The sequence below is a fragment of the Rhinatrema bivittatum genome, chromosome 8 (genome assembly GCF_901001135.1).
Source record: "Rhinatrema bivittatum chromosome 8, aRhiBiv1.1, whole genome shotgun sequence".
Taxonomy (NCBI): Eukaryota; Metazoa; Chordata; class Amphibia; order Gymnophiona; family Rhinatrematidae; genus Rhinatrema; species Rhinatrema bivittatum.
Window position 1 is genome coordinate 1,010,734 of NC_042622.1, and position 26,468 is coordinate 1,037,201.

A 26,468-nucleotide genomic window follows, 5' to 3' on the forward strand; every position below is an offset into this window, starting at 1 on the left:
GCTCCGACCCCCATCCAGGCGCGCACCCGATGACGTCACAGAGACGCGACCGGGAGGGGATTTAAATCCCGGCGCGATATCCAGGCGTCGCACGCCGGGCGTCGCGCGCCGAAGGTGCGCGACAAAGGGGCCTGCCCCTTTGTGCGCCCCTTAGTGCAGCCCCGCAGAGCAGCCCAGTAACCAAGCCTCCATCCCAATCGGCTTCTTGGGTAAGCCCAACACAGCCTCACAGCTTATTTAAGGCAAAGCCCTTCCAGTGGGCCTAACCCTTTGTTGCTTATTGCGCACACGGTAGTAGACCCACATAGGGAATCGCTCCCTCATCTGGATACCACTAGCCTAGAGTTCCCCTTGCCTACTGGCTACATGCTCACTCCTCCTTCCACCATGCACCCCCTAACTATTCCCATCCACCACAACCAAAGGTGGAGAGCACCTAAGCTCCCCACACCCCACCATAACCGCCAGCAGAGACTCAGGCCCATCATGCTGACACCCGTCACCCAATGCCTTGGTCTTGCCCTTTTCTCACTCACGCTGCTCAATGCACAATCCATATCCAAGAAAACGCATATACTCAATGACTTACTATCCGACTCAAAACCGGACATCTGTGCCATCACAGAAACCTGGTTAAAACCCACCGACACAGCCCTAATCAACCAGCTTCCCATCCAGACCTACGACATACTGTCCATACCCAGACGCAAGAAAAGAGGAGGAGGTCTCCTCCTAGCAGCCAAAAAAAACGCTAGGTTTAACATTACAGACATCCAATACCACAGCAAATATCGAATTCGCATTATTCAACTCTAACATCTGACCATCGCACTAATCTACGCTCCCCCCGGCCTTCTGGAATCAGACCCTTCACCAATCATAGAACTAACAGCAAAACACTTAAACTCCGGAAAACCGACCATCTTGATGGGAGATTTCAACCTCCACGTGGATGTACAACCTCATTCCTCCAACTGCAAAACCCTTCTCTCCTCCCTCAACCATATGGGCTTCAGACAAATTGTGAAAGAACCCACCCACAAAGCTGGTCATACTTTAGACCTTATCTTTATAAACGAAGGACTCTCATCCCACACCACCCCAACATGCCTTGCGGTACCGTGGACCAACCACCGTATCATCTCATCAATGTTAGAGATCTTTAAATCTCCTCCCCAAACAAATCAAAACATCACCATATCGGTCAGGAAACAGTGCTCAGGAGATCACCTCAGTAAACACCTAACCAAGGAACTAATGAATCTGGACCTCGCCGACGCCAACTCAGCAACATCTTCATGGATTAACATAACTAACAAGATAGCAGATCAAGTGTGTCCCATGACAACAAAATCTATCAATCCGGACAAAGACAACAGGAAACCATGGTTCACCACAGAGCTGAAGTCACGTAAACACGAGCTCAGATGCAAGGAAAACCAATGGCGAAAAAGCCCATCCACAACAACCCTCCTCACCTACAAAGCATGCCTCAATTCATATAGAAACGAAATCAACAAAACCAAGAAAGAATTCTTCTCCAAAAAGATACACCACTTCTCATTCGATTCAAGAGCCCTCTTCTCCTATGTCTCAGCACTCACCAAACCTCCCGGACCTAGCATCCCAGATGACCAAGCTCTTAAAAAAGCTAATGAACTAGCCGAATTCTTTGACAACAAAATCACCTCACTCGTAGCCCCTCTCAAAGGGCCATCTCTGCACACAAGCTACGCAAGCAACCACAGCCCACAAACTCCTCAACCCAACACATACACAGCAGCACTCGAATCTCTTGAACCCACGTCCACCTTAGAAATAGCGAACATCCTTAAGATAAAACCATCCTCTCACCCGCTAGATCATATTCCATCAAACCTTCTGAGTTCAATCCCCGACATCATTGCCAAGCCAGTGGCAGACATCATCAACCGTTCCCTTGCTCAAGGCCAAGTTCCCGACCAACTCAAGTTGGCAATGCTCAAACCTCTCCTCAAAAACCCAACCTCCCCCTTCGGATCCTGCTAACTACAGACCTATAGCAAACCTTCCTATGTTGGCTAAAATCATGGAGAAAGTGGTTAACAGACAACTCTCAGAATTCCTTGATGACAACAATATCCTCACCACTAACCAGTTTGGATTCCGGAAGACAAAGAACACCGAATCTCTGTTAGCCACACTATCGGACAACATTATCTTCAATCTGGAAAAAGGCCAACCTTGCCTCCTCGCACTTCTGGATCTCTCCTCAGCGTTCGACACCGTGAACCACTCTAGCCTACTACAACGGCTAACAGACATCGGCATAACAGGAGCAGCTTTCAACTGGTTTAAATCCTTCCTTGAGAACAGAACATACAAAGTCAAGATAAACAACAAGGAGTCCCACCCCATTCAATCCAAAATGGGGGTACCACAAGGATCCTCACTCTCCCCCACCCTCTTCAACATCTATCTCCTCCCACTCTGTCATCTACTTACTAACCTCAATCTAATCCATTTTCTATACGCGGATGACATACAAATACTCATCCCTATAACGGATACTATACACAAAACCATGGATTACTGGAATAAATGCCTCTCAACCATCAACGATCTACTAGCCAGTCTCAACTTAGTCCTAAACACAAACAAAACGGAAATTCTTATAATAGCTCCGGAACAATCTGCCCCAACCACCGCCTGCAATCCTCTAGACACCTCAGGATACACCACCTCTCCTCAAGTCAGAGATCTGGGTGTACTCCTAGACAACAGACTCAACCTCAACAAATTCGTAAATAACACCACAAAAGAATGCTTCTTTAAATTACAAGTTTTAAAGAAACTAAAGCCACTTCTCCGCTACAGGGACTTCCGCACAGTACTCCAGGCCATCATTCTCCCGAAATTGGACTACTGCAATTCACTCCTGCTGGGCCTTCCCGCCTGCACCACCAAACCCCTCCAGATGGTCTTGAATGCCACAGCAAGAATTCTCACCAACGCCAAAAAAAGGGACCATATCACCCCGATCCTCCAGCATCTCCACTGGCTCCCCATTAAATACAGGATACAGTTCAAAACCAGCATGATGATTCATAAGGCCCTACAGAGCATCTCTCCACTCAACTTAACCTTCCAGCTCCAACTACACACTTCTAAAAAGCCAACCAGAAGGGCATATCAGAACAGAATGATCACCCAACCAGCAAAATCCTCCCTGAGGAAACGCGCACTATCCACAGCGGGCCCTTCGCTCTGGAACTCACTACCACCAGACCTCCGCCTTGAGCCGTGCCATTCCACGTTCAAAGTGAAACTCAAGACTTGGCTCTTCCTACAAGCTTTCCCAGAGAGCTAAGAGCAGGAAGAATAACAACCCTCCCATCCCACAGCAATTTTGTAATGTTTATTTGCCTTATTTATGTGTTCTTAGTAGATCTTAGTTTGTATTCTACTTTATAATAGATTAACTGTTCTATATGTTCCATGTAAACCGCCATCTCGGCGATAGTTATCTCTGTTATCTGTGAACCGGAGTGATATGTATATTATACAGGAACTTCCGGTATATAAAAACCAAAAATAAATAAATAAATAATAATCTTCCTGCATGCAACTCTTAAGCTTGGGAGTCCCCACTTGTGTGACTGCTGATCCCGTTTGTCCACGGAGAAAGCAAAGTTGCCTGCTTGTAAGGATGTTCTCCATAGGCAGCAGAACAAATCAGCCACACAATCCCATCCTCCTCCCCTTAGTGTTGAAGATAGCTTGTTATATTGATTGAGGAGACTTGCACAGGGGTGGCTGCACAAGAACACCTGCGTATGCCTGGAAAGATCATTTTGTGGTTTTGGATTAAAAGAGCAAATTTCTGTGCCTGCACTACTGGTTTGTCACCAACTTGTCTAGCTGATTTGTACTGCTGTCTATGTATAACACTTGTTACAGGTAAGCAACTTTGCTTTCTCCAGAGGGGGAGGGCAGTTTTCAGCCTCATTTTATTGAGTAACTGCTTAATTTTTCAGTCGTTTGAAAATTGTCTTCTAAATTTGTAATGTTAATACTTAATAGTTGATATCTTGGGCATGCTAGAGCCCAAAGGGTAAGTGACTCGGCCACTTTTACAGTGTGTTAAGATAGATAAATCATAACCTGAAATGTCTGAGGATGGCTTCCTTCCTCCTAAGCCCTTGTGTTTAATTTATTGACTTTGTACTTTTTATCTCGGATCCTATTTTAACCAAGACTTTTAAAAATTCTTTCTTTGCTGAAACTTGTTTTCTTCATGTTTCCTGAGTCTGACTACCTCTCTTCTACACAACTGCTTGAAAAATAATGTATAATCAAAGCTGGAACAGGAGCTGTCAACCCTGTGAGCTGTTTTTAGTAGCTTGTTAAAATATGCTGTTTTATATCAGATAACTAACTGACCATGTGCAGCCTGCGTCTTTGTCTTCTTACCTGCCTCTGGTACCTTACTTACAGTGGGGCTTCCCCCTTGGCTTGCCTGAATACCATGCTGCACTCCAATTCAAGAGGAACAGATGCACTTTTCTACAAATTGCCAGGGCGTATCAGCCTTTTCACCCTGAAGGTAGGATTAAAAATTGCTGTTGTGATATGTTTAGCTATACTAAAAATGTTATTATAGTTGGCAGTAAAATTATTGCATTATATAAAAAGGATCTTTTATTTTTCTAATTGTGTTATGCTGAAGGTAAAGTTTTAACTGTTCTGAAAGTTCTCCTTTTAGGAATATATACCATCATGTCTTGAATGAAATAAAGGTACCGATGACCATCAGAAACATATGCTAATAAGTTTTCATCCAGAATTTCAACACAATATAAGTGAAGAATGACAAAATATGACATTTTTAGCCTAGGCTCAATAGAATAGAAAGGCTTATCAGATGATAAAATGGCTGCATGTATTGCAGGCTTGTGTGTTTGAATGTGTTCCCACCTTACAACTTTGGAACAGCTAGACCTAGCTGCACCAATTCTAGTCTTGAGGTACATCTTTGGTGGAGGGGGGCATCTGACTTTCATGTTTTAAATTTGGTGAATAATTTGAGGGGGAGAAGGGAAAGTTAGCAGTTTTCTAATAAAAAATGAATATACTGTAGTTTCTTTTCCTTCCCATTCCCTCTTTCATATCTTTAAGAACATAAGAAAATGCCATACTGGGTCAGACCAAGGGTCCATCAAGCCCAGCATCCTGTTTCCAACAGTGGCCAATCCAGGCCATAAGAACCTGGCAAGTACCCAAAAACTAAGTCTTTGCATTGGATGAACCTAATTCTACCAAACTGTGTCGAGGTAGATCCTTGAGGGGACATAAGACTCCACTTTCCAAGCTTAGGGGCCGATACAATACAGTGCGCTCAGCTGAGCATACTATTTAACCCGCAGTTGGACGCGGGTTGTATAGGCGCTAATTAATCCCCTTATGGAGCGGACTGGGAGGTAACTGGGAAAGGCCCCGATGCGACACTGCACAAATTTGCTAAATTATACCTCCCCTTACACTCGCGGGACCGGAATTTTATAACTTTCTCGTGCATATTTTTTGAAAATCTACCCCTTAGATTGTAAACCCTCTGGGGATAGGGAAATACCTACAGTACCTGAATGTAATTTGCTTTGAAGTGCTGAAAAAAGTGTGAAAAGCGGAATATATATTAAAAAAAAAAAATTTCCTTTTCCAAAATATTAAGAGAGCAAACATTTTGTCATCCTGAAATGATTTGCATGCATCCAATTATTAATGATTTAAAGGCCATTGATAATTAAAACCATGGTTTCTTGCAATGAGGTTACTACAGGGAAAGGCAATTGCATGTCATCTGCATACATTCTAAACATTATTGAATATTGATCTAATATTGTACACAATGAAATCATATATACATTGTATAACACTTCATAGAACACTGACCCCCTGAGAAACCCCAGAAGAAACAGTAAATCAAGTACTATCAATCATAACTTGTTCTCTTTTGCAAAGATAGGATTTGAACCATTTATAAACTGCCCCCCCCCCCCCCGAACTCCAAGCTCACTTAAATGATCCAATAAAATATTAGGGGAAACAGTATTAAAGGCCAAAGATACATCAAGAAATACACAAACAGCTATGCCCTGATCAAATTCACACAATAAGTAGGTCATGACCGAAACCAACAAGGTTTCTGTTGTTTCTTTCTAAAACCACTCAGATATTGATGCAGTATATTGTTTTCCCTTAGAAAATCAGAAAACTGAGACTAGTCCCGTTTCTCTAATTTTTCCCAATGTACTTGGATTAGAAATTGGTTGAAAACAAGGGGAAGCGTTATCCAAATTACATTTAGAAACGGCGAATTATGGTTCTATCTAGTATAGTAGGGACATATTCTTCTGAAAATTAATGATTATGTAAAGAACTCAAAACCTCTTAAAAAAAAAAATTCCTTAGTAAATACAATGCAGACAGATTTTCCAACATCCTGAAATGATACTCCTGATATGGGAATTTGATCAAATGAAATTGAATTGACTGCCGGTTCATTATATATTGTTTTGGAGCTAAGGGCTGGATTTTCCATTCTCGCAGAGAATGGTGAATCCAGCGGTAACAGGGGGCGGGCCTGCGAAAGCCGGCAGCGATTGCACCACTGCAGTGTTATCGCTGCCAGCTTTCGCACCCAATAGTTCTACTGGCGACGATAACGTAACTTACCTTCTCACTGGACAAGCAGGATGGTAGTCCTCACATATGGGTGACATCATCAGGATGGAGCCCAATCACAGAAAACGTTTGTCAGAGTTTCTAGAAATTTGACTGGCACCTACTGGGCATGCTTAGCATAGCACCAACCCTGCATCCAGCAGGGGTCCCCCTTCAGTCTTCTTTTTTTCCACGCAATGGTAGCCACGCGGGTTAAGTAGCTCTTCAGATATTCCTGACAGGAATTTTTCTCACGAAACGTCTTCAAGAAAATTGCAAAATATTTACCCCACAGGGGTCCCCCTATCGATAACTTTACTCCGCGGTCGAATGGCAAGTTTTTTACCTGCTTGCAGTCGATTCCCTTCGAGTTTTTCCCTCGCGGCCTACTGACCATCGACCTCACTGAAGCTAAATTTTGTCGAGACCATGGCATCGGGTTTCCGTCAGTGCGCCGACTGCACTCAAACAGTGTCCATCGCTGACCCTCATACGGTCTGCATGGTGTGTTTGGGGGTCCGACCATGATGTCCTAACTTGCACCAAATGTGCCCAAATGACACCAAAAGGTCACAAGGCTCGGCTGGAGAAGATGGAACTTCTCTTTTGGTCTAAAACCCAGACTCCATCGATAGCTTCGACGTCATCCGAACCAGTGCCGTCTTCTTCACGCCAGCACCTTGAAATCGCTGCTGCCTGACCGGCTTCAACTCCACGGTTGTCGACTCCTCCTGTCTCTCCTCGGAAAAAGAACTGGGGAGAGCACAGTGAAAAATGTCGAAACCGCCACCGATACAGGCAAGCCCTCGGCATCGACGTCGTCTGAGCCACCAACAAAGAAATCCCATCCAGAAAAGGCCCTGTCCTCTTCTGTGTCTGGGTCACCGAGGTGTTCCCCACCTTGACAGATGCCGGGAGCCGCAACTCCACTGTCACTGGTGGACCCTCCGGCTACACCAGAGCTGCCTCCTACTCCGGAATCGGGGCCATATGCTCCAGGTTTCCACGAAGAATTGGATCGGATGATCCAAGAGGCCATCGGAAAAGCACTCTAGGGGTTCAAACCTCCATAGATACCAGTGCCTGTCCCTGAGCCGGTCACCGACCCGATACCCATGGCTCTTGCACCACTACTGGCCAGAATGGACACTTTAATCGGTGCCTAGCCACCAGTGGATCCGAGGGAACCGGTGGCCCCGATTCCTTCCACACCGATACCCTTATCGTCAGATGAAGAAGAAACACCGATCTCCATTCCGCCTTCCGGACTGCTGCCACCGACGCATCCATCGATGTCACAGATTCCATCGGTGCCTCCGATGCCTTCTATGCCTCCATCAATGCTTTCGGTGCCTAGGCCTGGACCTTCAGGATTAGCACCGTTTCTCCCATCTGATGATCCCATGGGATGATAGGTTACAAATTAATTGAAGTAGGACTGAAATTTCATTTTTTAATTATTTCAGAACCCTGGAGTGTATATCACACGGTTCAGGTGATTTACTACTCTTCAGTTTGTCAATCTGGCCTATCTCATCTTCCAGGTTCACCGTGATTTGGTTCAGTTCATCTGAATCCTATTGTATAGTGTCATAAAGAATCTAAATATTGCTGCGCTTGATCTTTAGGATGAAGCACAATCATTTTACCATCAGCAAACACACACATTTTTGTAGGAAACTGGAAGGAAAACTTGAAAGCTTTGTGGTACAAGGCGCTGTAGATCTGTGCCATTTTTTGGCGGTCTTCAGATACTTTTGCTGAAAAATCACTGAAGAGAAGAAGTTTAACACCTTCACATTCCAAAGAATTATTACACTTCTTATAAGCCCGCATGAGTCGGACCTTATCCGCATAGTTCAAAATATGGGCAATGATGGGTGTAGGTCTCGAGTCTTTCTTTCTGCGTATCCCAACTTGATGTGCTCGTTCTACTATAATAGACTCCTTCTCAAGAGAAAGCCCCAAGGCCTCAGGAAGCTAAACCTGAAAGAATTATAAAAGATCTTGCTCCTTATCAGATTCTGAGAGATCACTGACTTTAATATTGTTCCTATGTGCTCTATTTACTTCGTCCTCGATTCTTTCAAGTAAGGCCACATTTTCTATTTTAAGATTAGCCAATTGCGTGGTAAATTGCTCTGCCGTTTTTTTTGGGGGGGGGGGGGTTTTTGGAGCTGCTACTCTGTTATCCAACTCGAGATCTTTGTGGTTTGACTGCTTACTTTCTCAGTCATTTCTTCCATTGCCAGTTGTAGTTTATTGTTGATCAATCAGAGCTGCGGTAACATTCTTCAATATATCCTGTACAATGTCATCTTTCAATTCCGCAAGAGATTGTTCAGACACAGTCGCCATCTTTGTTTTAACCGATACATTTTTCTTGCCGTCTTTCCTTTTATCTCTCGGAGTGCGTGAAGCTCGTGTCTGCATTCCAGCATATATAGATCACGGCACATTTATTTAGGCAGAGCTGTACTAAAAATCATCCCATTCAAAAGCTCTCTGTGACTGTGACTGCTCAGTTAGGTGACCTAATTGGAAGTTAGCCTCTTCCATATTTTAAAACGAATGGAGATGGAGACAAACACACGTGAACTTGTCACAGTGCACTAGTTCATTCTATATACAAGTATATGAGAAAGGAGAAGTTGCTGTGGTGTGGGTAGCTGGATCGATTATTACTTGCCAGGTTCTTATGGCTTGGATTGGCCACTGTTGGAGTCAGGATGCTGGGCTTGATGGACCCTTGGTCTGACCCAGTATGGCATGTTCTTATGTTTTTATGTTCTTATGATATCTTGACTGTCTGATGTGGTTGCCAGAGAACCTGGCATTCAAGAGTGAGTCACATCCAGTGTTCAAAACATGTAATTCCTGTCATGCTCAGCCTGGGAATAAGACAGAGACTGGAAGTACTCAAAGAAGGAGGCATATGAGGAGATGCTGTGTGCAATGTGTATGCTGCACAAAGTGGAGCCCAGGTATCCATGTCATGCAAGCTGCCCATTTATTTCATTTATATATACCGTCATTCTGTTTTATCAATCACAGCAGTTTAATTACCACACTCCAGGGATCATGCTGTATCTAGAAATAAGCATGCATGATTAAACATGTAATCAGAAAGGAGCTTCTATACTTTTAAGAGCCACAGCTGGTGTCTCTTTTTGCTGCAAGGTGCTGGCCTGGATGTAAGCATCAGACAGTGGTGAACTTTCCATAGCACATCTGATCAGGTCTGAAGGCGCATCAATGAGCCATGGTACATTGCTGTAGAGCAACAGAAGGCTGATGTGGGATTAATTGTTGCTGAGGAGAATAGGGTCAGATTGGGGTCATGTAACATAAAACCTTTCAAGGGCGTTACAAGGGTAAAACTAGCATATATTGGAGCAATTTTGAAAAGGCCATTTACATGCTTTAAATCTTTTGAAAATTACCGCCTTAATGTAGACAATATTGTTGCTGAACTTAGTATTCCATAGAACAGTAGCTCATAGGTTTGATTACAAGAGTGTAAGAGAACCTATGCTCATGTTTTTACTCATCAATAAGAAATTTCTCCCTCCTCCCCCCTCCACGAACAACCTTCCTTCCCCCCCCCCCCCCCCATTAGCAAACCTCCCTCCCCATGCGCTAGTTTCGCTCTAATAGTGCATACTGCTACTGTTCCTAGTTATGTTATGTTATATTATCCAAGTTGTTCACTCCCTTGTTCATTGTAAGATATATGTTGTCATTGTTTTCTACTTGTTATAATGTAAACCGGAGTGATAAGTAATTCTGTTACCTGAACTTTGGTATAAAAAAAAAGTTATAAATAAATAAATAAATATACATTTTAATTGTTAGGTTAGTATAGGGGAATGATTAGAAGTTCCTGTTGTGCACAATTTTGATTTGCTGAATGTGATCCCTTCTCTGCCTTTACTGGTCCACCCATTATAGCTGTTATGCAAAGAATCTGTAAATTCTGTTTTTTTTTATAAGAGCCAAACTCTAAAATTTGTTATTTTTTCTCACAATAAACTAGATAGCCCATTGTGATATTGTACTGTTATTTATCACTGGGATTTCACGTAATCTCCTTTTTCTCTGCATAGAAGGATGCCCTACAGTGGTCTCGCAGTCTGTCTGTGGTAGAGGTAGATGAACCAGAGGATGCAGTTGATGGGGAAAGCTGTGGATCAACTGAAGCCAGTACTGTGAGTGGTGGTGATAATGATGGTGAGTATCTAGCCCCATTCATCAATAGCTGGTAGCGAGAGTCATATTCATCATCTGATGTTAGTTTTTTCCTTTATTTCTTTAGGGTCACCTGACGAAACTTCTTCTAATGCATCCTGTTCTACTGAGTCTCACAGCCAACTGCTGTCTAGCACCAGTGTGTGCAGTAGGCCAATATCACAGGTATGGGAGCGAGAGGTTTGTTTCCATCATGGTTGCTGGAAGGTATTAGAGGAGCTGGTACCCCTTACAGGGTTGAAGGGGAGTATGAGGAGATGCTAGGGTTGGTCGTGGTATGAGATAAGAGAAGGCGACAAGTAGGTCTCAGTTGTGTATACAGGAAGGCATTATAATTTTCATGGTACCCTAAAAAGATCACTTTATAAAGTGAATATAAAAATGATGCACATCAATTATAAAATAGACTGAAAATTTAACATTGCTTAGTAACATGACAGTAGAAAAAGACTGTATGGCCTATCCAATCTGTCCCTCTGCCTAATTAATTTAGCTTCATAATTCCCATCACTCCCTTAGAGATATAAAAACAAGCTTAAAGACATAGAAACAAACATTAGGAGTCAAGGTTAATAATCAGACATGTAATTAAAGGTTGCATTTTAAACATGGAAAAGTCTTATTTCATAGAATGATAAAGACAAAATACACCAAAAAAAGAAATTGCCTATATTGTAGAAGGAAGTATTAGTCCTGGGGGAATTCTGCACTACTGTGGAGCACAGAATTCCCCTCCTGCACAGATTCTGTGCAGAATTTGGCAGGCACCAGAGTGCCACAAGTGGAGGCTAATCTCACTCCTGGCGAAGATGAAGCAGGCCCAGGCATACTGGAAGTGGAGGCTCTATCGATTGCAGTGAATATGGAGCAGGCCCCAGTGAGAATGAGTTTCTGTGTGTATAAAACTGTGAGCGAAGGGGGTGAGAGAGAGTGTGGGCTCTGTTCTTCTGCTGTCAAGTTTTGGCTTTTTCGATTCAGAATTATTTTTAACTGGGTTTCTGATTTAATCCTTCGATGAGCTTGGATGCTCAAAATTGAGTCTGAGTTCATGGAAAATCAGTGACACTGGGGACAATCATCTGTAGGGGCCAATGAGCAGAATCCTGATCCAGTCCAAATGAATGTAAATCCCAGTTCGAGAACAGATGCCGGTAAAATTAAGCATCGGTTGTCTGACCCGCTGACAGCCGCTGCTTCCCTAGCGCCTCCTTATTAGCGCGACACCTAATTTTTAAATAGAGAATCTTGTGCCCAGGAGAAGTGCCTGGGCGCACGTCGGGAGAGCGGGCACTCAACTCTGAGCGCCCGCTCTCCCGCATTTTTTACTGAATCAGCCTATTAGAGAGCAAGATTGTTTTTTTTTTTCCTTTTAATTTTGTTTACTTTTCTAACATATAGATTTGTTGCATTTGTAATAGCTCCTTTCAATTTGGTCCACTGTTGTTCCACTTCACCCATTTTCTCCCAGTCTTCCAGTTCTTCCTCAAGGAACATTCCCATTTTGACAAAGTCTTTGTTTGTGAAATTCAAAACTAGGATCTTTGTGTGAATTCTATGTATTCTGTTTTCGATATTATACCATACAGTCTGATAATCATTGGTGCTCAGGTGGGCAGCTACTCGGACATTTGAGACATTACTGCACATACCCAGATCAGTCCAGACCGGTAAGTTTATGCATTCCTACCAGCAGATGGAGGCAGAGAACAAAACTTTGAGGCACTGCTACATATACAGAGTGTGCCACCTGCAGTCCCTCAGTATTTCTTTGTCTCCAGCAGATGGTAGAGATGCATAGCTGCAGTCCTGACTGATCTGGAGTTGGAAAGTTGGAGCTGCTTCTCAAGGTGCTAGTTTCCTTAGTGAGCCATCCCTCGAGTTGAACCAGGCGAATGAGGGGGAGAGGGGGTTGGATACCCCTGGCCGTAGCTGCCCGCTGGTTCCGGGGCCCCTGATAGCGAGGGGACTAGCTCCCTCTTTGTATCCTGAGGTCCCCTCCTGCCTGCCACTGGCTCCCTCAGGGAAGAATCCCCTTTGTTTTTTTTTTCCTTTTTGCTGCTTTAGTCTGTTAGTAAAGTTTTTTGTTTAAGAAAAGAAAGAAGAGTTTGCTTGCCAGGGACAGCCAGGAGAGCCGGCCTGCGATGCAGGGCCCAGGGGCAGTCGACCGTGGTGGGAGCGGTAACTGCCGGTGTTCTGCTGGAGGGCTTCCCGAAGGGGGCCTGATTGCTCCGGCATGCTGTGGCTAGATTTTGCTCTGACAGCTGTTTCCTTTTTTAACCCGCCTGTTTCTTCCTGCCTTCGCTCCGACCGCGTGGTACAGAGGGCTTCCCTGGCGGGGATTTCCTTTGTGGTCTGCCATGCTTTCGAGCTCTTCAGAGTTGTTTTGCGTGCGCGTGGTTCCTGCGATTGGGGACCTTTCCGTGCACCATTGAGGTTTGCGCGGTGACGCGGTCTCATTTAGTCACGTGGTGTGGCCTATTGGAGCGGGGGCTCTAGAGCGTAGCAGATGTCAGAGAAACCACGGGTGGAAGCATGTAGGGCCTGTGGTTCCTGATCAGCCCACCTTAACTCCCTTTCCCTGTGCACTGGCTGTGCTTCAGGGAAAGAGGGATCCTCCGCTAAGGGTCCCAAGGACCGGAGGGCCTCTCGGTCCACGGGGTTCACGGTGAGGGCCTCTGTCCTTGCTGCTCCTGAGAGGGATCACAGTCGGAGGCTCTGGCCGACCACAAGTCTGCTGAGGATGGTATTGAGGAGGGGGTGGTCTCTGAGCCCAGCAGCCCTGAAAAGGCTTCTGAGGGCCTGAGGGGTTTTTCTCCAGAATTTCTTTGTTTATGCAAGAGGCTTTTCTGGCACGGAAGGCAGCTAAGCGGAGACCGAAGGAGAGGTCTTTAGGGCCCTCCAAAAGATCTTGAGCATCCTCAGGGGCGTCCTTGGTGAGACTGGACAGGCATCGCGGGTTGCGGTCCACATGTACGGAACGGGACCCGAGAGATCTGGATGAGTCGGATGATCCGCAAGATGAGGGGGTGTCCTCTCCAGCTGCGGATCTGGAAGGGGTCCCAGATGAGGAGCAGAATCCTGACTTGGATGGAAGCGTGGATGAACCGGACCTCACGGAAGCAGCCGGAGTGATGGCGATGACCCCTGGAGGAGCTCCAGTCACTTATTCCTCAGTGTTAGAGGAATTGGAAGTCAAATTGACTCAGGAGGAGTCTGACAACGAGGCCGTTAACCTGGTGTCTTCCCTGTGCCTTTCCCATTCCGAAGAAGATTCAGAAGCTCAATAGGAGTGAGATTCCCCAGAAGCGGGCTTGAAGGTTGGAAGGGCCATGGCAAAGCTGTTTCCCTTTGTTGGAAGAGCACTTGGATTGCCTTAAAATGCCTAAGGTCACTGCGGTGGTATCAGTGGTGAACAAGAAGACTTTGATTCTGGTGGCGGGGGCAGCTGCCCTCAAGGATATTTAAGAGGGTAAGCTGGAGGTTCAATTGAAGCGCATGTTTGAGGTGTCAGCATTGAGTCTCTGGGCGGTGGTGTGCGCTAGTATGATGCAGCGTGCTTGCTTATGCTGGATCCAGAAGCCGCAGGAGCAGGCTTCGCCGGGGTGTGCGGTCTCCCACATAGGCGGCCCATCTTGAGGTGGGGGTGACCTACGTGGCAGATGCTTTATATGATCTGGTGCGCAGTACAGCTAGGAGTATGGTCTCTATGGTGGCGGCATGGCGCCTTTTATGACTGCGCAGTTGGTCAGCGGACATGTAGTCTAAGACTCAGTTGTGTAACCTTCCCTTTAAGGGAAAACTCTTTGGGGGAGGACCTGGACCAGCTCATGAAGTCCCTGGGAGAAAATAAGGATAATAGGCTCCTGGAAGATGATAAAGGCATTAAGAAGAGCTTTCCTGCATGTTCTCATTTTCGAGAGTTGAAGAGATTTCGGTCCAGTACAGGCTCCTCTTCCACAGGGCAGAATCAATTGTTGAATCGTCATTGTTCCTTTGGGGGGTTAGCCGGTCTTATTTATTTAAGGATTTTTTATATACCGTGGCACGTTAGAAAACATCACCTCGGTTTACAATGAACAATAATTCAGCAACAAGCTTTACAATCCAAACAATTTAGAATGGAACATAACGGATATAAATTAAAACCAGTAAATAATTAACATCAAATAATACATTGGGGTGCACTAGCAGGGCGAAGGATAAATAACGATACAAATATATATAATTTGGGAATATATAACAGGAGATGTAAATTACTTGGGAGTCTGAAATTACTTGGGAGTCCAAGGCCAGTCCCACCCAGGGCCGAGTTCTCTAGCTCCTCAGGGGGGTACCCCGGTCCTAGCCAGGGGGACCTCCCCGTAGACGGGGACCCCCAAGGAACCAGCGCCTCTCAGCTTTGGCCCAGCGTCGATCTCATGGGTGGAGTTCTTCAAGGGGATTCATGCCTTGTTCAAATGCAAACTGAACCTCAGGCTGACCAGCCACATGCTCCACAGGAGGACCCTCATGCCCCAGGCCCTTCAAGACCCTAGGCACAGGCTTCCACTACCCAGAAACCCCATCTATGGGGATTCAGACATCTCTGAGGAGGAAACCGACCCTTAGAAGAGGGGGAGCTCCCCCTGGGGACGAGCCTCACCGAACCATGAGATGCTTCTTCACTAAGGACGAAGCTCCCAGACTGGTCAACCAATGCCTGACTGAGCTCGCTATACCGGGCCCAGGTACTTCGGGGGAACCCCCTGCTATAGGGTCTTCAAGAGACTTCTCACCATTTCCCTCTGTTACAAACAGCACAGCAGCTGATTTGACCTGGAATGGAATGTCCGGAGTCCACTTCAAGGGGGGCGAGCTTTGGCTGCCCCTGTACCCCCCTGGACCCGGCAACCAAAGATCTTCTTTCATGCCCAAGAGTTGATGCCATGGTCTGTGCAGTCTCCAAGCGCACTACCATTCCAGTGGAGGGAGGAGCTGTGCTCAAGGATGCACATGACCGGCGGCTGGAGTCCATCCTCAAACAGTCATTTGACGTAGCCGCTATGTCTCTACAAATTGCGGCCTGCTTATCACAAACCAGGAACACACCACCCCGGGAGAAGACATGGAACCCGCAGTATCATTCTCGCGGGATTGCGCCTCCGACTGGTGCGCACCACGGCCAGAGGAGTGTCCTCTGTGGTGGCGGCCAGGAGGCAACTCTGGCTCCGAAGCTGGTCGGCCGACGCATCTTCCAAAACGCGCCTCACGAGGATGCTCTTCAAAGGATCCCTCCTGTTTGGCAGCGAACTAGAGAAAACTGGCCGACAAATGGGGCAAGTCCCCATTGCTGCGCCTACCGGAGGATAAGACGAAGAGAAACCAGCGACCCTTCCCCAGGTCCTCCAGGGGCAGAAGTTCACAGCGCTTCAATCCTTACAGGAGGCAACTATCAAGCCCCCCCGCCCTACGGGCAGGAACCAGTCCTTTCGGACCAAGCACAATAAGAGGGGAACCAGCTCTGGTACAGGCCCCAGCCGCACCCCACAATGAGATTCAGCCGACCCATCCAAGGGAAGAAGCCCTTGGGGGCAGACTAGCCCCTATTCTACCGCAGATGGATCGAGATGATAACTTCGGACAAGTGGGTCCTAGCCATCATTCGGGAAGGGTACTACCTGGATTTTCTATGAATCCCTCCGGACAAGTTCGTGGAGTCCCCCCCTGCCATGATCTCCCAAGAAGGGGCGGCAGTGGAAGCTACACTGTCCAGGCTACTGGCCCTCGAGGCCATAACCCCAGTGCCTCCACAAGAAATAAATACTGGGCATTATTCCATTTATTTTATCGTCCCCAAGAAAAGAGGGAACATTCAGGGCCCATCCTGGACCTCAAGTCGGTCAACCGCCACCTCAGGATTCCCCGCTTCCCGCATGGAAAACCCTACGATCCGTAATAAGGGCGATACAACCGGGAGAGTTTCTCACATCCCTGGATCTTTCGGAGGCCTACATACACATCCCAATTCATCAGGATCACCAGCGTTACCTATGCTTCAAAGTCCTGAACCGTCACTACCAGTTCCGGGACACTACCCCTTTGGATTAGCCACAGCACCCCGGACGTTCACCAAGGTAATTGTAGTGGTGGCGGCAACACTGAGGAAGGAAGGAATCCTTGTTCATCCTTACCTGGACGATTGGCTGATCAGGGCAAAGTCACCGGAGGAAAGCCGCCAAGCAACCAGCAGAGTCATAACTCTACTGGAGAGCCTAGGATGGGTGGTCAACACAAACAAATGTTCCCTACAGCCCTCACAGTTGCTGGAATATCTAGGAGTCCGATTCGACACCAAAGAGGACAAGGTCAGCCTGACCCCCACAAGGAGATCAAAATTGTGGAGGAACCGGCTGCAAACCTTGCTGAACGATCCTCGTCCCACAGCATGGATTACCTGCAAGTCCTCGGGCTGATGGCATCCACGCTGGAAAGTTGTGCCATGGGCGCGAGCCCACATGAGGCCCCTACAGCGCTCACTCCTATCACGGTGGAGCCCACGGGTCCCAGAACTACACCGTACGTCTATCACTCCCGGGCAGAGTTCGACCCACTACGGTGGTGGCTGCAGGCAAACCACATGAGCCAAGGATCAAGGCTATCCTCCCCAACCTGGACCCTACTCACCACAGATGCCCAGTCCACGAGGATGGGGAGCACACTGCGAGGAGTTAACTGCCCAAGGGCAGTAGAACGCAGAAGAAGCGGGATGGAACATCAACAGCCTAGAAGCGCGGGCAGTCAGACTAGCCTGTCTGCGGTTCGCTCACAGACTCCGAAACAAAGCGATCAGAGTAAGTCGGATAACGCCACGACAGTGGCCTACATCAACCGGCAGGGGGGGGAAACCAGGAGCCAACAGGTGTCCCTAGAAATAGACCCCCTGATGGCGTGGGCGGAAGCAAACCTCCAGGAGATCTCCGCTGTCCACATCGCCGGGAAGGACAAATCACGGCAAGACTTCCTCAGTAGGGAAAGTCTAGACCCAGGAAAATTGAGGCTGTCGTCTGCAGCCTTCTAATTGATAGTTGAATCGGTGGGGGACACCGGATACTGGACCTTCTGGCAAACAGATCCAACGCCACGTATCCAGATACTTTAGCCGCAGGTGGGAACCGCAGTCCCAAGGGGATCGATGCCCTGGTACACATCTAGCCACCGGGACTCTACGCCTTCCTGCCGTGGCCCCTATTGGGCGCGATCATTCACAATACGATACAACTACACAAGGGACTAGTTCTTCTGGTGGCTCCGGAGTGGCCTAGAAACCCTGGTACGCAGAACATGAGAAGACTGCTGGCAGGGAACCCTCTACCCCTGCCCCCACACAGGGACCTGCTACAACAAGGTCCGATCCTCCACGAGGACCCAGCTCAATTCTCTCTTACGGTCTGGGCCATTGAGAGGGCCCGCCTGAGAGAGCGGATACTCGGCGGTAATCGACATCCTCCTCCGAGCACGCAAGTTCTCCACATTGTTAACGTACATTAAGGATCTGGAGAGTATTTTGAAGCCTGGTGCGAAGACACAACATGAAGCCACGCTCATTCAAAGTTCCCGTGATCCTGGAATTCTTACAGAATGGACTACAGAAGGGTCTGTCCCTCAACTCCATCAAGGTACAAGTGGCCGCATTGTCATGCTACGGCTCCAGAGCGAGGGGCGACAGCATAGCTTCTCACCCCGGACGTGTCACGCTTCCTGAAAGGAGTCAAAACACATCGCTCACCACTAAAGTGGCCGGTACCTCTGTGGAATCTCAATCTCATTTTGGACTTCCTAGCGAGAACCGCCTTCAGAACCCTCCGAGGCCTGTCCCTCCGCCTGTTAACCCTAAAGACGGTGTTCTTGCTGGCAGTGTGTTCAGCCCGCCGCATCTCAGAACTACAAGCACTGTCCTGCCGTGAGCCATTCCTCAGGCTCACCTTGGGGTCCTTCCAACTATGCACGGTTCTCTCCTTCCTTCCCAAAGTGGTCTCACACTTCCACCTCAACCAGATCATCTCGCTACCAGCGACGGATGGCTTGAATTCGGAAGAAACCCGTAGTCTACGTCACCTCAACATCAGCAGACTCCTATCCAGGTACCTGGAAATGTCGGAACCCGTACGAAGAATGGACCACCTTTTCATCCTTCACAGAGGAAAGAGACAAGGGGAAGCGGCCTCGCGGGCAACCATCGCCCGCTGGATCAAGGAAGTCATCAAGGCGGCCTACGTAGAAGCTGGCAAGCCACCAGCTCTACAGGGCAAGGCCCATTCTACCAGAGCCCAGGCAGTATCCTGGGAAGAAACTAGAATGCTGTCACCTGCCAAGATCTGCAGGGCGGCTACATGGTCCTCCATCCATACTTTCTCCAGATTCTACCGTCTGGACGTTCAGGCTCGGGAGGACACGGCATTTGCAAGGGCAATACTAAGTGGACCACAGGCAGCCTCCCACCCGGTTCTGGAGTAGCTTTTATACATCCATTTTGTCCTGAGTCCATTTGCTACACGCTAGGAAATGGAGAAATTACTTACCTGATAATTTCATTTTCCTTAGTGTAGACAGATGGACTCAGCAACCTACCCTTGGCTGCTGTTACGCATGGTCTTTCAAATAATTCAAGGGTAAGGCATGTTTTCATTTACCTAGGGCATCCACCCTGCCGGGTGGATGCCCTAGGTAAATGTCGACGCTTTCCGGTTGAGTACACTGGCGGTCTCCAGCTATAGTCAATCAACCAGTTCAAGTTAATCAAGTTTGAACGTTTAACCAAGTTATGAAGTTATTCAAGTTAACCATATTATTAAGTTAATCAGTCAGTCACACATATATCCACAATGCTTTTCGAGGAGAATACTGAAGAGCTGCACTTCCTGCAGGGGTATATGTACTAGGGGCTGACGTCAGATTGAAATCTGATCCATCTCCAAGTGCTAACAGGAGTACACTATACCCATTGGTCCTGAGTCCATCTGTCTACACTAAGGAAAACGAAATTATCAGGTAACTAATTTCTCCATTATCTCACTCGTATTTCTTTCCAGATCATTTATAAATATATTGAAAAGTAAGGGTCCCAGTACAGATCCCTGAGGCACTCCACTGCCCACTCCCTTTCACTGAGAAAATTGTCCATTTAATCCTACTCTCTGTTTCCGGTCTTTTAGCCAGTTTGCAATCCACGAAAAAAGACATCGCCACCTATCCCATGACTTTTTACTTTCCTAGAAGCTCTCATGAGGACTTTGTCAACGCCTTCTGAAAATCCAAGAATATTACATTCTACCGGTTCACCTTTATCCACATGTTTATTAACTCCTTCAAAAAGTGAAGCAGATTTGTGAGGCAAGACTTGCCTTGGGTAAAGTCATGCTGCCTTTGTTCCATTTAAACCATGTCTTTCTATATGTTCTGTGATTTAATGTTTAGAACACTTCTACTATTTTTCATGGCACTGAAGTCAGGCTAACCGGTCTGTATTTCCCGGATCACCCCTGGAGCCCTTTTAAAATATTGGGGTTACATATTGAAAAGGCTGGATGACAAGGAGGAGCCTTGGGGGACACCCTCGGGTTAGTTTGATGGGGTGGGATTCGTTGTTGCCTATTTTTACTTGTAGGTTCTATTGTCAAGATAAGATTTGAACCAGTTGAGAGCTGAGCCAGCAAAACCAATTTCAGATAGTTTGTTTAATAGGATTTGTGGCTAATGGTGTTGAACGCTGAGAGATATGTCAAGTAAGGTGAGGATGTATGATTGACCGCTGTCCAGACCCTTGATAATGGTGTCAGAGAGGGAGGAGGGGTTTCGATGTTAAAGTATTTCCAGAACCCAAATTGTGAGGGGGAGAGAATGGGAGATTAAAGATGGTCCTGAAGTTGGCAGGTTCTGTAGGATTTAGGTTGGGCTTTTTAGAATGGATTTCAACTATGGCTTGTTATCCCAGGACAAGCAGAATGCTAGTCCTCACATATGGGTGACATCAGTAATGGAGCCCTATGTACGGAAAAACTTCTTTCAAAGTTTCTATGAAACTTTTGACTGGCACCAGAGTGCCTACTGAGCAGGCCCAGCATGCCATGATTATTCCCTGCTACAGGGGGTCTCCCTTCAGTCTTCTTTTTTCCGTGGAGCCGTTAGCCTCGCGGTTACTAGGCGTCCTGTGGAGAATTCTCCACAACTTAAACTTTAGAAAAAGTTGGAAAAACTTCAGCCGCAAGGGTCTCCCCTTAGTATACCATCGCGGTAAGTTTTTCTCCTTGTTTTCACGGTTCCGTACCGTTTTGACCATGTTTTTTCCTGGTCGTCGACGGCTTGTCCGACCTGAAAATGGCTCGGGATTCAAAAAGTGCCCTAAGTGCACTAGAAATATGTTGATTACCGACCCCCACCAAGACTGAGTTCTCTGCCTTGGTGAGAACCACGATTGTTCGTGCCTGCCCCTTGTGTTCCACCATGACATCGAAGGACATCGACTCCGGCTGGAGAAGATGAACAACTGTTCAAAATCCAGCTTTTACCAGCGGCATCATCCTCAACGCAATCGTCTCCTGCTGGATCAATTCGTAAGGTGGTGTTAAAGAAACGAGTCCCAGGTGAGTCGGGAGATGTTTACTATTTCTCTCCCTGTCCATCGTCAAAGGCATCGACATCGGGAAGCGAAAGGCCAAGGAAAAAGAAAAGCATCCGCCATCAGCATTGTAGGGGCCCTGCGTACGTCGACCACCGACCCTATTCCCGTGGTACCATCGGAAATCGAATTGACGGCTAAGAGACCTCGGCTGGACGTACAGGCTCTGGAGCCATCGATACCAGGGCGATCCCCGCTGATTCCGGCGCAGGGAACCGTACCCTCTCAGGGTTCTGAGGGGGTACAGGCATCACCACTACCCCCATGGGTGCTCTGTTTTCACCATCTATGCGGGTGGAACTTGATGTTTACATACGTCAAGTGGTACTGGACGCATTCCTTGAGGCGATACAGAGGCCACAACCTTCGCCACCCAGCGATGCCATAGACGCCGATTCCGGTTCCCGACGGATATTTCGCCCTCAATACCGATGTCCACCGGCCATTCCGGCACCGATGCCCTCGATGCCGATTCCAGCCATTCCAACAATCAGTGCCGTCTGCCATCGATTCGATTCCGGTGCCAGCAACTGATGAAACCATCGATGCCATTTCCAGAAGTCTCCATTTCCAGCCTCTAATGGAAAATTAGACACCCTAATCCAGGCTGTAATCCAATCAACCTCAAGATGTGGATCAAGGCATGATTCCAGAACACTATCTGGTCCTTCTGGCATTTCCTCCCACCTCTGAGACCATAAGTCTCCTGCCATTCCATTCAGACCTTTCAGACCATCAGGTCACCCAGCAGACACTGCAACTGAGTCTGACACAGATGTCTCGACAGATGAAGATCTGTTATCCCAACCTTCACCTCCAGAGGATAGGAAAATCACCCCTGGAAGATCTTCTTTCTCCAATTTGTTAAAGAAATGTCAGAAACTATACCCTTTTCACTTCTCTCTGAACTTGACACCAGACAGAAGACATTAGAGGTGCTACAGTTCATAGATCCACCTAAGGAAATACTGGCTATACCAGTACATGAAGTGCTGCAGGAGCTCATGTACAGATTGTGGGAGCACCCTGGATCAGTAGCATCGGTTAACAAGCGAGCAGATGCTACATACCTCGTCCAGCCTATTCCTGGATTTCAAAAAATCTCAACTACCACACCAGTCGGTGGTAGTGAGGTCAGCCCAGAAAAAAGCTAAAAGGCTCAAGAAGCATGCTTCCACACCACCAGGAAAGGACAGTCAATTCCTGGACAGTCTAGGCAGAAAGATCTTTCAGGGTGCAATGTTGGTCTCAAGAATAAATTCTTACCAGTTATTCATGAACCAATATCAACGCAACCTCTGGAAACAGGTAGAAGGCCTTACCCAGGATCTTCCAGAACAATTTCAGGAAGCATTCTCACAACTCGTGCATAAGGGCCTAGAAGCAGGCAAGCACGAAGTAAGAGCTACATATGACAGCTTCGAGACGGCTTCTCAGTTGTCAGCCTCAGGAAACACGGCTCGTAGATGGGCTTGGCTGAAATCTTCTGAGTTAAGACCAGAAGTTAAGACACCCTTGACTCTAGAATGAATTTCAAAAAGTTCATTAACGCGACAACTAAAGAATGTTTCTTTAAGCTTCAGGTCCTGAAGCAGCTAAGACCGCTCTTACACTTCCAGGATTTCCGTTCAGTGCTTCAAGCCATACTGTTTTCAAAGATCGACTATTGTAACGCTTTACTACTCTGTCTCCCCGCCTCTTCTACTAAACCTCTACAGATGCTGCAAAACGCAGCGGCCAGGATCCTTACAAACACACGGCGTAAGGACCACATCACACCAATCCTAAAAATCCTACACTGGCTACCCATCCCTTCCCTACCCATCCCTAATTTCTCTTAGCATTTCACTGTCCGTCTCACCATCTTGACCAGGTGGACCAGATGTCTAGAGCTTGTGCTGGAGTGAGGCCCTTAGTGAAAGGAATCATCTAAGCTGGTAGTTTAGAGCAGGCAGAGTAGTGAAACGAAGTCTTTGCTAACTCGATTAGGTAGCGGAAGCGGAGGCTAGTTATACCTGGAGGTACTGACGTCATGTGGTGGGGCCGCCCTCGAGGTTCCCGCCATGACGTGTATTTGAGCGTCAGAGATGTGCGAGCTCGCGCCCTAGGAGGCCACGGGAGTGAGTATGGCAGATGGGGACCCCCATGCTGGTCTGAGAACGCCTAGGCCCGTGGCACCCGGCACCAGAGACAGCCATCTTGCCCAGAGAGTGAGAGAGAGGGGAGAAAAAGAGGTAAGGCAGAGCGGTCGCAGCCGTCTGCGACCGGATGCAACAGGATGATTTTAATGATAGGTTACAAATTTTTACTAATAAATCTGAAATTTCATTTTTGAGTTCCTTCAGAACCCTGGGGTGTATTCCATCCAGTCCAAGTGATTTACTACTCTTCACTTTGTCAATCAGGCCTACCACATCTTCTAGGTTCACTGTAATTTGGTTCATTCTCCCAGGACAAGCAGGATGGTAGTCCTCACATATGGGTGACTTCATCGATGGAGCCCTATCAAGGAACTCTTTTGTCAAAGTTTCTAGAATTTTGACTGGCACACTGAGCACGCCCAGCATGCCACCACCCCTGCATCCAGAAGGGGGTCCCCCTTCAGACTCTTTTTTTCCATGCAGCAGTTGCCTCGCGGTTCTCAGGAGCTCTGTGAGAATTTCTCACATTTTTCCTCACTTTTTTTTTCTTTCCTCAACTTTTCTTAAAAATTTCAATACTTTTTCCCCATCCCAGGGTCCCCCATCGACCGTTGGCCTCCGCTAGCGCTGATAAGTTTTTACCTCGTTCTTTGCGGTCGGTTCCCGACTGTGCTGTCATCGGTGCCAGACGACCAATGACCGCATGCCGTATTTATTTTTTCAAAAAATGGCGACCGGTTTTCAGAAGTGCCCCAAGTATCCGTGGACTATATCCATCACGTACCCATATGATGTCTGCGTTTAATGCTTGGGGACCTTCCCATGATGTCCAACTGTGCACCAGTTGCGCCCAAATGACTCCTAAAGGCCGCTGGGCCTGCTTAGAAAAAATGGAACACCTATTCAAATCTAAGCGCTCATCCCCGTCTACTCTGGCCAAGAGTGCACAGAGTCGGAAGCAGTCTTAGTCATCGACGCCATCTCCATCGACGTCTCAGCATCGGGACGTCGGGGAACGGCCTTCACCGGCATCGTCACATTCAAAGGCTTCAACATCATCGACCTCTGTGCCGGAGAAGGACCGGGCCAATCACAGAGGAAAAACAGTCATCGACACCGACTAGAATCCTCTTCTGGAGTGGGCACCGACAAACCATCGACATCTTTGGAACCACTAAACAAAATGTCCCGGGGAGAGGAGCTCCCATCCTCCTATGGACCCGGAACACCGAGGCGTTCCCCACCTGCAACGGTGCCGGGATCAGAGACTCCACAAATTCCATTGGACCCTCCGGCAATGCCTATTGAGCCTCCAACCCCGGCAGCTCTGTTACCAACACCAGCTTTCCGGGAGGAATTGGACCGGATTGTCCAAAAGGCAGTTCTACAAGCGCTTCGAGGGTTTCAGTTGCCACCGGCACAGACACCCATGCCGAAGCCTGACCCAGTGCCTATGATGTTGGTTCCACTCCTTGAAAGGCTAGATACCCTTATTGGTGCACTTCCATCGGTGCCCGCTACTTCCGGCCTGGCGCTGCCTCCAGGACCATCGATTCCTCCACCGGCATCGACCCTGATTCCTCTGCTGTTGGACGATGAAGAGCAGGATCCATCGATGCCGGAACCGATTCCGGGTCCTTTGGGTATATTTCCACCCCAAAGACCATCGAAAACACAAATGCCATCGGTGTCTCCACCGGCTTCAGTGCTGCCTCCACCTATTTCGGTGCCTCCACAGATTCCATTGGTGCCACCTCCTGATCCAGCTGGATTAGGGCTTCTGCCTCCATTGGAAGAACCACAGGGTGGAGAAGACCAGCCTTATGATCCCTGGGGTGATGATTCCTATGACTCGCAGGATTCTGAGGACATCCTATTGGAGCCTTCACCTCCAAAAGAAAGATGCCGTTCTCCTCCAGGGGCCCTCTCGTTTGCCAGCTTTATAAAGGAAATGTCTGAAACCATCCCTTTTAAGCTGCAAACTGAAGATGATGCCAGGCACAGAATGCTGGAAGTTCTGCAATTTGTGGATGCCCCCAAGGAAGTGATGGCAATTCCAGTCCACGAAGTTCTGCTTGACCTGTTACATCTTACCGGGGAGCACCCAGGTACAGTTCCACCGGTGAAGAGAAAAACTGATGCTACCTACCTGGTTCAATCAGCTCCAGGATTCCAGAAAAGCCAGCTCCCTCACCACTCCATTGTGGTCGAATCTGCTCAGAAGAAAGCTAAGAGGTCCTGACCTCATTCTTCTGCCCTTCCTGGCAAAGAGCAGAAATCCTTGGACGCCTTCTGGTGTAGGGTGTTCCAGGGTTCTATGTTGATGGCACGTATAGCAGCCTATCAGCTATACATGACACTTAACTCTAGAAACCTTTGGAAACAAGTTCAGGATTTCACCGAATCCCTGCCGTAGGAGTTTCAAGAGGGATTGAATTCCATCCTCCAGAAGGGCCTTGATGCTGGAAAACATGAGGTCAGAGCTGCCTATGATATATTTGAGACTGCCTCCAGAGTATCAGCAGCAGGTATAAGTGCCAGACTGTGGGCATGGCTGAAATCTTCAGACTTGAGTCAAGAAATCCAGGACAGGTTAGCAGACCTTCCATGCACAGGGGACAATTTGTTCAGAGAGAAAATCCAGGAAGCTTCTCCTTGTTTCTTCCCGCTGTGAAGGACGAACAGATGGTCCGTCTTTCGTACTGCTTCTGTCATTTCCAGAT

General features: G+C 47.5%; 1 protein-coding gene across 3 annotated transcripts in view; it reads left to right on the forward strand.

Annotated features, from left to right (window-relative positions):
- The window catches only part of ASXL1 (ASXL transcriptional regulator 1), a 392,468-nt gene that overhangs the window by 121,774 nt on the left and 244,226 nt on the right, over positions 1 to 26,468 (forward strand). For 2 of the 3 annotated variants that reach the window (XM_029611256.1, XM_029611259.1), the window contains exons 3-5: positions 4,477 to 4,585; positions 10,809 to 10,932; positions 11,018 to 11,115. In XM_029611256.1, coding sequence (XP_029467116.1) covers positions 4,477 to 4,585; positions 10,809 to 10,932; positions 11,018 to 11,115 — 331 coding nt within the window. The remainder of the gene's footprint in view (positions 1 to 4,476; positions 4,586 to 10,808; positions 10,933 to 11,017; positions 11,116 to 26,468) is intronic. The other variant, XM_029611257.1, reaches the window with a different exon arrangement.